Consider the following 13,257-nt stretch of genomic DNA (forward strand, 5'->3'; position numbering starts at 1 on the left):
TGTAGATGGGAGTTGGCCATGCTATTGGGTATTGCTTTCACTTGCTGACATCTTGGGAGGGTTTTCTCTGGACAGCCTCTCCATGTGCCCATTGCCTTATATATTGTATATAATTATTGTACTTATTGTATATAGCTTTTCTTGTATTAGTTAGTTAATAGCCTTCTTTATTTTAGACAAAAAGGGAAAGTATTGTGGCATTTCGGTTGTATTTTCAGTAGGCAGAGTGGCAGTTGTGTTTTAAGGCTCTGGTTGTTATGTATGTACAAGGGCCCCATTGGTCAGTCACAGCCTCATCTTAGGTGCAATAAGGCCAAATCAGGGGCTGACTCAGAGACTGACTAAACGGGCCATCCCCTGAGTCATGCCCTTTCCAGGTGGAAGGCTGGAAGGGGGTAAGGAGATGGCTCAACTGTTAAGAGCACTGACTGCTCTTGCTGAGAACCTGAGGTTTGAGTTCTAACACCTACCTGGCAGCTCACGACCTTCTGAGACTCCAGTTCCTCTTCTGGGCTCTAAAAATACCTAGCATATAAGTGGTACACATATGTGCAGACAAATACACAAATACTCATAAAATAAATTAATTTTTTTTTTAAAAAAAGAAAGGCACACAGGTTGGATTATTTGCAGTGGGTGGCACAGGTTCCTAACCTGAGGCTGATCATGAACCTGAAGATCTAAAATAAAGAGACCAAGATGCGGGGTGGCCTGGAAGGCGAGGGATAAGATGTACAAGCTGCCCTGTGAGGAAGAGGTGATGTATATTCCCTTTGTAAAATATTATCGTCGTTTTTAAACACTGAAAGTTTCCTGTCTGTGTTGGCCCTGACTTGAAGAGCTAGAGACAGCCAGACCTGAGAGCTGCGCCTCTGTTTGCATGAAAGGGCCTCTGACACTGGCTGAGGCACAGTTTGCAAGAGGCAGCTAAGCCAGGGCTTAGCCCAGGCAGCCTGTGACCACCTGGGAGTCCCAAGCCCAGTAAGCTGAACAAACCGCCGCTCATAACAGCCCAGACACTCCCTGACCCCTTTCTGGTTTTTTGTTTATTTTGTTGTTTTCTTCCTTTTCTTTTATTTATTGAATTCCGGCATAAAAACAAATACTATGGTTGAAAGAACCATTTTAATCAGGAAAATAAAAATATAACAAATATAAAACCTACAGGCATCTTGGTGAAACTGGGTAGGCTTCCAACACTAACCCATCGCCGAACCCACTCGTCCACTTCCATGCCCTGCCTTCTTATTTTTCTTGAAAACACCCAGAACTCTTTCTGGACTGTAACAGGAACCTATGGAAAGAAGGGGGACCCGCTAGGGGTGAATTGAACCCAGGGTCGGAGCACGCCGTGTTACTGCAGCCATAGATAGCTCCTGGGTCCTGTTCTAGCACCCTGAAGAACAAGGTCCTGGAGACCGGACTGGTGCAGCTCTGGACTCCCCCCGGGGTAGCCGCTTCACAGTGCCCGCCCGTGGGCAGGTACTTCCCTTTCGAGGTCCCAGCCTAGGGTCCCGCCCCGCGCCCCAGGCCTGACCCCGCGCGGCTCTCCCCGGGGTCGGTTGCGCGGACCGGGGAGATAAGCGCGCGCCTTTGTTCCTCCCCAGCTGGGTAAACCGCACGCCCGCCCTTGCCGCGCCCGCGGGGGGTTGTCACCCTGAGTCCCGCCCCTGCGCCGCCCAGGACAATGGGTCGGAGCCGCGCATTGTCAAGCACCGTGTGTACCAGGGGCGGGGCGGCAGGTGCACTGGCGGCGGAATGCGGGGTCGACGCGGGGCCGAGCGGCCAGAAACCCCGCGGACAGGTGACCCCGGGCCGCTTCACCTCCTGCTGAATGTGGATTCGGGGAGGTGGGAGCCGCGCGCGGGCGGTGGTGATGCGGGGCGCGGACCCGAGTCGCTACCGCCGCCTCCACGCGCCCGCGTCGCACACCTGGTGCTCCCTAAAGTGATTTACGAAGTGAAAGTGTTAAACGAGGCCACCAGCTGGAGCCCGGACCGGCTTTATGCGTTTTATTAGGTGTCCTATTATGGAAAATAAACTTTAATCCGACCATAAAATCCAAATCTGAAAAACATATTCGCCCTTGTAGTCTGAACACTGCAGCATTCTTGGCGCAGGTCACACCTCCGAAGGATTAGTTTTATTGAAGGAGACACAGAGTACCGCGGGACTTTGATACTGGGGGGCAGGGAACATTCTTCTTGGCACCCACACCTTGCGACGATTCCGAAAAGGCTCCCAGCCCCTTCCATGGGATTCCCAACATCTCCAGGACGCCTCCCAGAGCCATTCTTCTCCCTGGAGTTCCCACCTACCTAGCTAGCCCTGGGGCTCGACTGAAGGGTCGGAGGACTCTCTCAGACTGTCCCTGCACCCCTGAGGATAGAGGAAGTCTACAGGGCGCCTTTAACTGGTAACCCTGAGAGGTGTACGTGGAACCACCCAGAAGCACCTGGCCAGGCGTGAAGCCACACTCAGTTCTCGGAAGCTGTAGGACAGAACGACCTGCTTGGCGCTTAATTTATAAGAGAAAGGAGAAAGGGGCGCGCAGAGGGGTGGGGTATAGAATGCAGAGGCTAGGGGGTGAAAAAGGAACGTCTTCACCTCTTTTTTTTTTTTAAGATGGGGTCTTGCTTTGCAGCCCACACTGGCGCCTGAGGCACCAGACTAGTGGGATTACAGGCTTCTTATACAATCGCCATCACCAACTTCATCATTTAGATGTGGTTCCCCTGTGTAGATCCTGGCTCAGATCGGCACTTCTCAGTAGGTAGTGTTGAGGTGATAAACATATGCCCTCTTCTCCCTCACTACTGTTTCTAAGTGTCCAGTACAATAATGTTAACTAAACTCCTCTTGTAGCCGCCAGATCTCTAGAACTTTCTCATTTTCCCAAACAGAAGTTCTATCCCTGTAAACAACTCCCTAGAACCCCCACCTTCACCCCGCCTCTCCTTCCACCCATTGTCAACCACCAGGTCACTTTCTGAGGTCCTAAAATGACCCCATTAGTGTGGAAAGATGGCTCAGTGGTTAAGAGCAGTTTCTGCTCTTGCAGAGGATCTGAGTTTGGTGCCCACACCCACTTAAGGCCTCACTTAACTGCCTGTAACCCCAGCTCCAGGAGAATCTGGCTCTTTTTCCCTCTGCCCTCCAAGGACACCTGCAGTCACATAATGATACAGAGACAAGTGCATACACAGTTTTTAAAAAATTAAATGGTGCCTATACAAGTGAAGTCCAATAGCGATGGTTTCCCCGTGGCTGGTTTATTTCCTCAGGGCAGTAGTCTCCAGGACTCATCCATGCTGAGGCGTGTGGCAGAGCTGCCCTTCCTTCCTTCCTTCCTTCCTCCACAGATTCACCAGCTGTTGAATACCTAACTTGCTTCCAGCTCTTACCTCTTTTGAATAATAATGCCATAAAATATGAGTGTGCTTATTTCTCCTTCAGAGCTTGCTGTCAGTTCTTTTAGATATTCAGACTAGCCCTGCTGGCTCACACTGTGGTTTGGTTTACCTTTGTTGCTGTTTAGTAGTAACAGGGATTGAACCGGGGACCTCGCATATACTAGTCAAGCCCTCTACTGCTGAGCTGTAGTCTCAGCCCAGTTTTGATTTTTTCAAGACACCTCTCCATTGCTTTCCAGGGTGACAGCATCACTTCCCTTCCATCCCAGCCATCACACAAGGGATCAGATTTCTCCAGGTCCTCACACCAAGTCTTCTGTGTTTGTAGAGGGTGCATCTTTCAAGGTTTGACGGGCATTTCTCTTCCTAGCCATTCCTGCTTTGCGTCTGTTATAGTCCTTATGAGTCTTCAGTTGTGTTGTTTCGACCTTTGCTGTGGCTGAATTGTAGTTCTTTACTCTCCATGTTAGCCCATTGGCTTGCAGTGTTTCCTGCCTTTCCTGGGTGGACCTTTCTGTTAACTCTGTCCTTTGTGGCACTGAAGTTTTTTCACTGATGGACTCCCAGTTGCCTATTTTTGCTTCTCTTTTCCGCGTTTTGGGGCTCATAAAATTATAAACTTTCCTCTCCAAGCTGGGCACTGGGCTGGGGAGGGCTAACATGAAAAGAGCAGACCCAATCTCCTCTACGTGTAGTTGCTCTGGGCTTCCAGACTCCATACTATTAACCTCTCACTGCCCTCAGGGGCTGGAAAGGGTGTAGATTATTTTATTGGATCACTAAAGAAATCGGTCATCAGAGTTATGGGAGTCCTGGTCAGTTTTGGGTGGGGGGGCTCTCTAGACGGATCCAGACCTTACATCACAGGGCAGGGCTGCAGAACCGCTCTACAGATGCACTGTAAAGAGACACATCATAGGGACCAGGCATCGCCAGCTGCGCGCTTGGTCACCTGAGGATATGTGAGTACAAAGCTTGGAATTCGAACTCCCGACATCAGGATGCCCACTGTGTAGACCTAGCTGGCTGTGATTCTGGGAACCCAATCCTTGAGACTGCAAAGCCATTTTCTAGCCCCACCACCCTAGCCCGGGGCCACAGAGGCTCGAGTGAGGACGGAGGAGAGGCCCAGGGCGGTCCTTGTGGGTGGCACAGCCAAGTCGGTGACCCTGAGTGGGGGCGCAGCCCTCCACGCGCGCCAGGAGGCCTCCAGGCAGTTCCTTAGGCGGAATGAATGAGCACCGTGCCCGGAGTAAGCTAGGATGAGGCAGTGATTATATTTAAATTTGCTATAATTGATTTGGGGAAGAGCTACAGTGACAAGAACGAATTGATCATTAAATTTATTAGCGAGATAAATTCCAATGCGATTAAGCTGCTGGCTTTAGACACTGAGGCCGCCGGCGGATCTGCGCGCCAAACTAGAGGATCTCTGCCCTGCTGTACCCTAGTGGGGAGAAATGGAATGGGTTGTTCTTGTGGTTGTTTCTTCCCCCAGTGTTCCGCTGGCCTTTGTTCCCGGGCAGTGTCTCTTTCTTGAAGTGGGGGGTACCCTGAGTTCCCAGGTCAGTTGTTACCCTTCCGTCCCAGTTCCAGGCCTACCTTTTCTTGTTTACTCAGTGTTTAGGGCTCGAGGCTCTGAGACTAGAATGGCCATCCTCGGAGGGAAATAACCCCCAGACGTCGTGCCAGACTGCGAAGAGATTGCTTCGGGCTGAACCTCGCCAATGCGTTAGAAATTAAAAAGAGATACATACGTCTTTTTTTAAAAAAGCATGTACTTTTCTTTCTTTCATCCACTCCTTTCAGATTTTCCCATTTCCTTTCCTTCAGCCCTTTACCATTTGTAAACCCAGTCCGAATTCGCCCCAAAGAGCGTTTGGATCGGAAGGCTGCAGGGACTCCGGTCCATCGCTAGCATGGCGCTCAGCAGCAGCCCTGCCTGGCTTCCAGTCCCACGCCGGCTTGAGCAGACTTAAATTTTACAGAAGGAGCCCAGGGTGATAATGAGCTGCCAGGAGGATATTAATCTGGCTTGGCTCTGAGATGGAGAAGTGCCCCGCTGGCCCCGCTGTAATCACCCAAATGAAACTCCAGGCCCCTCTGAACTCTTAGCAGCTGGGAGGGAGGGCGGGCAGAAGCAAGAGGGAGGAGGCTGCTCGCCCACACCCAGAGAAAGTGAAGGAACGGAGGAAGACCCAAGAGAGGTCTCAGTCGAAAGCTGACCACCAAGACAGCCAAGGAGGAATGGGGAACGGTGGCGGGGTGGCGGGGTGGCGGGGGTGGGGGGGGTGGGGGGAAGGGGGATTGAACCAGACCCGGAAGACTCAGCGTTCCCTGGCCAGAGTCAAGATGCTGAGGACCGATGTGCCTAGGGCTGGGCCCGGCATCTGTGCCGCACATGGTCCGGGGACTGATGATTGATGGCGTTCACTGCAGAGGTTTATTAACCCAGAGCCATTGCGGCCCTGGCATGGATGCATTCTTGCCGCCTGCCGCTTCCTCTCAGAAGACATTTGTACAGATCCAGCAAAATCGTTCCTGGCTAGCTCAAGGGATGTCGTGCTGGCTGAGGGGCCCCGGTCAAAAGGAGAATACGCTGCAAGTCGCCATTAAGTGCTTTTCCGGGAAATGTGCTTGCTTAGCGCCTGGGACCCCAAATGCCACTGACACCTAGTTGTTGGCAGCTTATTCTCCGAAATATTCAAATACTATATTCCCATGCCAATGAAGCTAAAAGACCCAGCAAGTAAATGGGAAATAAACACAGTGTTCAAAATCACTCCGTCAGGAACAGCACAGGGTTTAAGCCAGGCACTGGGCTCACTCTGACACCTGGCCTCTGATATTTTTAGCCACACTTCACACCTGCGGTCCCCACCCCCTCCTGCACCTTCAGCCTCTGGAATTAGGTTCAGACTTGCCCCCCCCCCCCCCCCCCGCCCCTGGCATGGAGGTGATTCTGGCATCCATTTGCTGTTCTGATTTTCACCCTTTGCTGATAATCACTAAGTAGACACTCTGTCCGCCATCCCTACAACCAAAACAGCCAGGCCCCACGAGGTTTGCTCTTCCTGGGTTGGCGGTGTGGACCAGTGGCACAGCACTTGCTTAGCTTGCCCATGGCCCTGGGGTCAATCCTCCACCTTCCAAAATTAAAGGTTTTTTTTTTCACTCTCATCCAGTACAAAACCAATTTATTTTACATTCCATCTCCACCCTGGGGAATGGGGAAGCTAAATAATAATTTAGCATGCATAAGTAGACGTTTCTTTCTTTATATATAAATACAATATACAAAAATACACTACCATTCTGAGATTTTTCAGCAATCTGAATGCTTATGACATAATATCCCCCATACATAGGCATAAAACCTTTTTTTTTCTGTTTTTAATTCTTAACAGAATGGTGTCTCCAAAGGTTTCAAGTTTCTAGGTCACTTAACACTGAAGTTTTCCCTTCTCCGATGAAGGAAGAGCCAGGCAGGAGCCACTTCTCAAGGGATGGTCTCACAAGCACCTCCGGCCAACACAACCAGAAATTAAATTGAAAAGAACGAAAAGTTCACAGTGGAGCTCTCCTCTCTCTCTCTTGCTGACCTTCAAGAGCCCAAATAGGATCGCCCACCCGAGCCCGCACCTGAATGCACAGTCCGGAGACAGGCTGCAGGCCACAGATGGGGTTGGAAACCTGCAGCCGGCCTGGCCGTCCAGCGCGTCGCTGCTGCCGCGCGTAGGGCAACTACTGAGGCGGAGGATGGTGCCCGGGCCCACCGGGCCTTGGTGGAGGAGAGTCGTCCTCGGATGAGCACTCAGACGAGGCGGCGTGGGCACCGGAGCCATTGCTGTAGGGGAAGTGGTCGTCTTCTTCATCATCCTCATCCTCATCTAGGTCACTGTCTCGCAAGTCCCGCAGGCGACGGCTGCTGCCCTTGTCCCCCGGTACCGGCGGCCCCAGCAGCTCTTCCTCGGCCTTCTCCTCAGCGCAGCCTTTGCCGGTGCCCCCGCCGCCACCCTTTTGTTTCTCCGCCTCCTGCGCAGCCTGCTCTTTGGCTTTTTTGCTGCGTTTCCATTTCATTCGGCGGTTCTGGAACCAAATCTTCACCTGCAGGCACAAGTTGGCGTGAGAAACCCGACACCTGCATCATCACGGATGCAGAGGGTGTGAGCACCCGGGATCCCTGCCCCTCGGCCCACCCTCACCCTAGAAGGGACTACCTAGAGGACTAAGAAGCTGACTGGGTAGCGGCTTCTCGATTTCCCGCCCCTACATCCACTCTATTCTTCAGTAACTCCATAGCTGGGTGTGGTGCCCCAAACTCACAGCTGGGAGTGTTTCACTCCATGCCCTTAGTCCATCGAGACACCGGGGCAGCTGGCAGGTCTCTAAATGCTAAGTCCGCACCTTTCTAGAAAAAGAATCACCTAGAATGTGGCCTGAGGGTCACCTTCCCCAGAATAACCTGTTAAATACAGATTCTCATCCTCTACCCCAACCTATTGAATCAAACCTCCAGCGTGGAAAAACGCCCTGGGTCTTCCTAGAACCTGTCCCACTGAGACTTAATACCCAACCTGAAGGTCAAGAAGCTGGGACCCAGTTCCCCAAACTACTACCCGCCTGGGCGTTTTGTGGGGGCTGGCTGCCCAGGGGGACGGGGTATCAGGTGCGCACCTGGGTCTCTGTGAGCATGAGTGAGGTGGCCACCTCAAAACGCTTGGGCCTGGACAGATACTTGTTGAGCTTGAACTGGTGTTCCAGTTCCAACAGCTGCTGGCTGGTGAAAGCAGTGCGAGGTCTTCGGCACTTCCCCAAGAGGTTCGACTGCGCCTGGGCTGTGGACCAAAAGGGTGAGAGGTCTTTGTAGGTTTGTCCACTGTCCTGGTTCCAGCCATTGCTGCCCTTGTCCCTCCCAGGGCCCAGCCTCCAGCGCCCGCCCTCAGGACGTGGGCTTCTTTTTCAACATCAGTGTCTCCTCCCCACCAACCAGAGGAGCCACATCTCAGACACCAAGCAGAAATAGAGGGCTTGTCTCAATAGACAATCTTTTCATTATTTGAGGGTCTCAATTAAATAAATAGAGCCTGTTGACTGCTCGCAGTGGCCACCTGTATGAACACTAAGATGAGAGAGAGAGAGAGAGAGAGAGAGAAGAGGAAAGGAGAGGAGAGGAGAGGAGAGGAGAGGAGAGGAGAGGAGAGAAGGCTAAGACCGGAGCTGGAGCCTAAATAAGCATATTCATCAGGGTGTCTCCACCGTCGGTCTTGACAAGCTCCCTCCTCCTCCCAGAGCAGAGGGCAAAGGGAACGGAAGCCTGTTCGGACGATTCTCATTACTCAAATTAAAGGCTGAGCTGTGAGTGGATCTGGCTTTCTGTGTGTTCCAGGAGATCTGTCCAGCTTTATTTACATAATTTCGCACGGTTACATCACAGAGAATTTTATGACCTCAAAACGAGACTTCCCTTGATTTCCCAGGAGTCCAAAGAGTGTTAGACAATAAAAGAAAGAAAGCAAAGGAAAGAAAGAGGCCAGCCCCTGGCTGGGATGAGCTCAGGCTCCCCTGGGATGGGCAATTTGCTTTATAGGAAGGTCCACGCCCCCTGCTTTAGTTAAACAAGGCTACGAATTCCCAACTTGACAATACATTAGAACTCTAATTAAAACACTGGCTCGGAAGGGATCATTGGGAAATGCCATCTAGTGGGTAGAAACAACCAATTAAAGAAAACCAAGCCTGTTTTCCCAGGTGAGAGGGAAGTCCAGGAATAGAACACATTCAGCCACCCTCTGTTGCATTCCTTAGTGCCTGTCTGCGGTCTGGGTTTGGGTTCTTTTCCTAATGTAGAACTGACCATACTTTTAATGTAGTGACCATGAGATACTATGGGCTGGGTGTGCTGACAAAGGGGTCCAACTTGCAGGAATTCTGGGCTCCTCGGAAAAACATCCTTTTCCCCCAGAAGAGCACTTGAGTGATTAGGAAACCCAAAGCCACAGAGGTCTGTTGGTGACCAGTGACCAGCTCCTCTCTGGGCAGCTATGCATCTCACGTCTAGGAAGTGCAGCCATAATGGACCCGTATGGGTAGGTTTCCATCTGAAGCTGTAGACTATGCTCCTCCCGGGCTTAGATCCTGCCCAGGACTTTCAGAATAGGAACAATTTCCAAAACAACTGAGCTGCAGCCCCCAACTGAGGTTAATGGAAGCCTCGCCTTCCCTCTTTGCAGAGATCAACAAGGCTGGCCTTTTTGGAGCCAAGCTGGGAAAAACCTGGGTGGTTCTGAGCAAACAAGTGTGCTGGCGGGGATTCTCTCACCACCTTGCTACTTCTGCAGTTCTCCGGGGTCCTCACTCTCTCTGTTTAGTCACAATCATTGCTCCTAGCAGAGGAATCTGAATTCTGGCAAGTGTTTATTTCTGTTTTCTTTTTTGCTTTTTTCCCTCCAGTGCCTGCATCTCCCCAGTCTAAACAAACCCACTCAGACGGAAACAATGGGGTCTCTTTGTTTGGGTGTTGGGCGGCTGACAGGGGAAAGTCATATACATCTTCTGTTCTGGCCTGAATGGAAAGGCAGCTTGCCCCTACCCATGTGGGGCACAGGGCAAGAGTCAGAGCCAGGGTGCCCTACACACATGCAGCTGCAGCGTGTGCCAGGGATGTCTGAAGTGGCCCCTAAAAGGTTGCCCCTCTTGGGTGGCAGAGATTTCGCAGCAGGCTGGACCTTTGCTCCCAAACCTTGGAAGGAGCTCCCAAGGGTGTTGGGCACCTGGAATTCCCAGGGGGAGACTTGCTATTTAGAGTCCCTGCGTCTGTTCATAACAAATGTCTTGGACACTGTATGTAGGGACCCCACCACACACACACACACACACACACACACACACACACCACATACCTTGGCCCTTCAGAGAAAGGCAAAGTCCTGACAAGGAACAGAGAAGAGCTTGGGCCCTGGTCTTGTAGCCCCGCGACTCTAGGAGTCCATTTTCTCCTTAGCTACTGGATCCAGTGATGTGTTTTTTCGTAGCCAGTTATGGAGCCCCTAACCAAGTTCATGTTCCCCGGTGATAAGTACCAAGTTTCAATGACCCTAAAACCTGCCCCATCTTTGGCTAGGCCCTCTTTTGCTAGCCTTCCTGCGCACTTCCTTCTCCAACCTGTAAGTTAATCATTAGGTTTCAGTCTCACATCTCTAACCTCCCCTGCCCATTAAGAGAGAAAGAGAAAGCAAGGCCTGAGCGTAGCCATCTTAATAATTCGCTGCTCCTCTCACGCCGCGCGGCCCACTCGAGGCTCTCACAGGCCTAGGGATAAGCCGTGGCGGCTTCGCTGCACTTGCACAGGTCGCTGAGAGCCGAGGCAGAAGGGAAAGGGGTGCGGGAAAGGAGGATGCGCGAGAGAACTGCCCGGGTGCTGCGCAGGTACTCACAGCTGAAGTCCGGCATCTTGGGCAGGATCATGCCTGCGGTGGACGCGCGCAGCCACTGGTCCAGCTGGAAGGTGCCGGCACCCAGCTTGATGGGGTCGGCAGGGTGCGCAGGGTGCGCGCCTTGCACCTGTGGGTAGGAGTAGGAAAGCGCAGGGTGCTGGCCCGCCAGCGCGGCCGCTGCCGCTGCCGCCGAGTAACCGTAGACCGGGTGACCGTAGAGAGCCGCCTGTGCCGGGAGGCCTGCGCCGCCCTGCGCGCCCCCCGGGTGCAGCCCCAGTGCCAGGCTGCCTGCAGCGGCGGCGGCAGCAGCCGCAGCGGCGGCGGCGGCGGCACCCGGGTGCGCGTGGTGGTGGGGAGTGCCCGGCCCACCCGCCGCGCCGCCGCCTCCTCCGGTGCCCAGAAATCCGGGCTTGGGCAGCAGAGCGCAGTGCGCAGCCAGCAAGCGCGGGGGCGACGGACTCTCAGCCCGCAGCCGGTCGCCGGGCGCTGTGGTGGCCTCCGAGGACACGGGGCTGCAGCTGCGACTCGCTCCGCTACTGGTGCCCCCGCCACCGCTGCCGCCTCGACCGGGGCCAGATGATGTGGCCGCGAGCGAAGTGACCAAGGCCAGCGGCGCGCTTTGAGTGGAGGCGGCTCGCGGGGGATCCACCGCCAGCAGGGCGTCGATGCGGAAATTTTTGGATTTTTCCATCGGCTCGTTTGGAGCTGAGAATAAGTGCCCAAGGGTGGGCGACGTGGTCGCGTGCAGGCTTGCGGAGACTGAGCGTGATGGTGACCAGCCCTGGGGCTCGGTATTCTTACTGCGATTATTTGCCAATAATCAAAGTCGCAGTCGGAAACTCAGCCGAGAGCGACCATGGTCCAGACGCCTCTTCCTTGCGGTCCTCGCTTGCGGTGACCGCGCTCCACTCACTGGCACAAACTCCCACGCGAGCGCTTCTGCGAGTTTCGGTTGGGGAGGCCGGTTCTATGCTCTCAAGCGCTCAAGCGACAGCGCCGAGGCCGCTGGCGCCTTGGTGGGGATCCGCGCCCCTCCGCACACTTGAAGCTCAGCGCGGTCTGGGATTGGCGAGAGCAGCGGGGACCCAGGGAGGGGTGTCCGTCCGGCGATTGGCGGAGGGGCGCACCTGTCACGGTCCAGTTCTCCTGCCGCCCCGCCCCTGCGCCCCCAGGTCCTAAGTAGCCGGTGGTGAGCAGCAGTGGTGGGGGAACCAAAGATGGGTTGGGAGTTTGGAGGCTGAATGCAGGCTTGCTGCTTCGTTGGAGCTGAGAGGGTGGCGGGCGCTGGTAACCTCGGTTCCCTGTGAATGTCCCTGCACCTTGTTCCTCCAGAGGCCAAACTCTTATCTTCCTCCAGTAACTCTTGCGCTCTTGCCGGAGTTGTGGACTGTTCTACACTAGGAAACTAGGTGGTTCCTTACCCCTGATGCCCACTGGGAGTTCAAACCGAGACCTTGAGCTTGGCACACTGAAGACCAGAATCTCCCCCCTCCCCGTTCCTGAGTCTTGGGCGCCTCAAGGTGATTTGAGTCCCTACCTTTGTAGGTGGAACCTTCAAATCTGCCCCCCCCCCCCCCACGATCCCCGCAAAGTCTCCTGCTTTGCAGATGTTTGTTTCAGGGTTTCCGGTGTGTATAAATATGGTGTTTGGCGCCCACAAATCTTTATCAAGGGCTTACCCCTCCTAACCCCCCCAACCCCCAACCCCCCCCCCCCCGTCCACCTACCCCTGTCAGGGTGGAGAGAACAGTCTTTCAATTCTTCGAGTGAGAGACCCACGTTGGCTTGAAGTCGTTCGTTCAGGTGCCGGTGAGCAGGACCTAAGTGACAAAGTTCTCTTGGCGGAGCTTCGCCTCGCCTCGTGGGCGTTCAGGGGTAAGGCTTTGCGGGAGTCTGCCGAGGGCTGCACCCTCAGACTGCGCCCTACCCAAGGCTCTGGGAGCCACTTTCAGGCTCTCGCCTCCTCCTGCCGGCCGCGTTCAGGAAAATCAGGAGAGGTCTTCCGACTGCGCAAGAGACAGTGTGACTCCTCCAGACCTCACCCTACACACACATCAAATATTTACAATAAATAGCTTCCTTCCAGGTTTTTTAATTTTTATTTTTATTCTAAGTTTAACCAATCAGTAAGTAGATTGGGAGATCAATCTGTCACTAACAGGGTTTTGTCGCTAGCTTCATCCTCAAGTATCTTCCCCAAATAGGAGGAAAAGGTAGGAGGGAGTTCCAGGTTCCTGAAGCTTGGCTACTCAAGCAGGTGAGAGGTTAATAAAGGGGCGGAAGTGGGTCAGGAAGGGGCAGGGAATCCCTAAGACAAGACAGTCGGTGCTGGATGAACTTAAAAGTAATAGACAAGGGCCTGGCGGTGATGGCGGTGCATGCCTTTAATCCCAGGACTCAGGAGGCAG

At 53.6% G+C, this 13,257-nt stretch overlaps 1 protein-coding gene across 1 annotated transcript; it reads right to left on the reverse strand.

The window, feature by feature from the left end:
* Positions 1 to 6,599: 6,599 nt before the first annotated feature.
* Mnx1 (motor neuron and pancreas homeobox 1) lies at positions 6,600 to 11,800 on the reverse strand. Its single transcript, XM_041640777.1, has 3 exons — positions 10,850 to 11,800; positions 8,091 to 8,251; positions 6,600 to 7,520 (listed from the first exon to the last, which is right to left on the reverse strand). Exons 1-3 carry the CDS (start codon positions 11,538 to 11,540, stop codon positions 7,158 to 7,160), a joined length of 1,215 nt encoding a protein of 404 aa, XP_041496711.1. The 5' UTR covers positions 11,541 to 11,800; the 3' UTR covers positions 6,600 to 7,157.
* Between the last annotated feature and the right edge of the window lie 1,457 nt (positions 11,801 to 13,257).

This window comes from Microtus oregoni, unplaced genomic scaffold (assembly GCF_018167655.1).
Source record: "Microtus oregoni isolate MIOR12 unplaced genomic scaffold, Mior012 000064F_ref0000363, whole genome shotgun sequence".
NCBI lineage: Eukaryota > Metazoa > Chordata > Mammalia > Rodentia > Cricetidae > Microtus > Microtus oregoni.

Excerpts from the sequence above, each read along its gene's own strand:
- Mnx1 (XM_041640777.1), bottom strand. The coding sequence starts at position 11,540 with ATGGAAAAATCCAAAAATTTCCGCATCGACGCCCTGCTGGCGGTGGAT. Across the intron at positions 8,252-10,849 it reads CAAGATGCCGGACTTCAGCT|CCCAGGCGCAGTCGAACCTC; the intron begins GTGAGTACCTGC and ends TTTGGTCCACAG. Across the intron at positions 7,521-8,090 it reads TCATGCTCACAGAGACCCAG|GTGAAGATTTGGTTCCAGAA; the intron begins GTGCGCACCTGA and ends TTGTGCCTGCAG.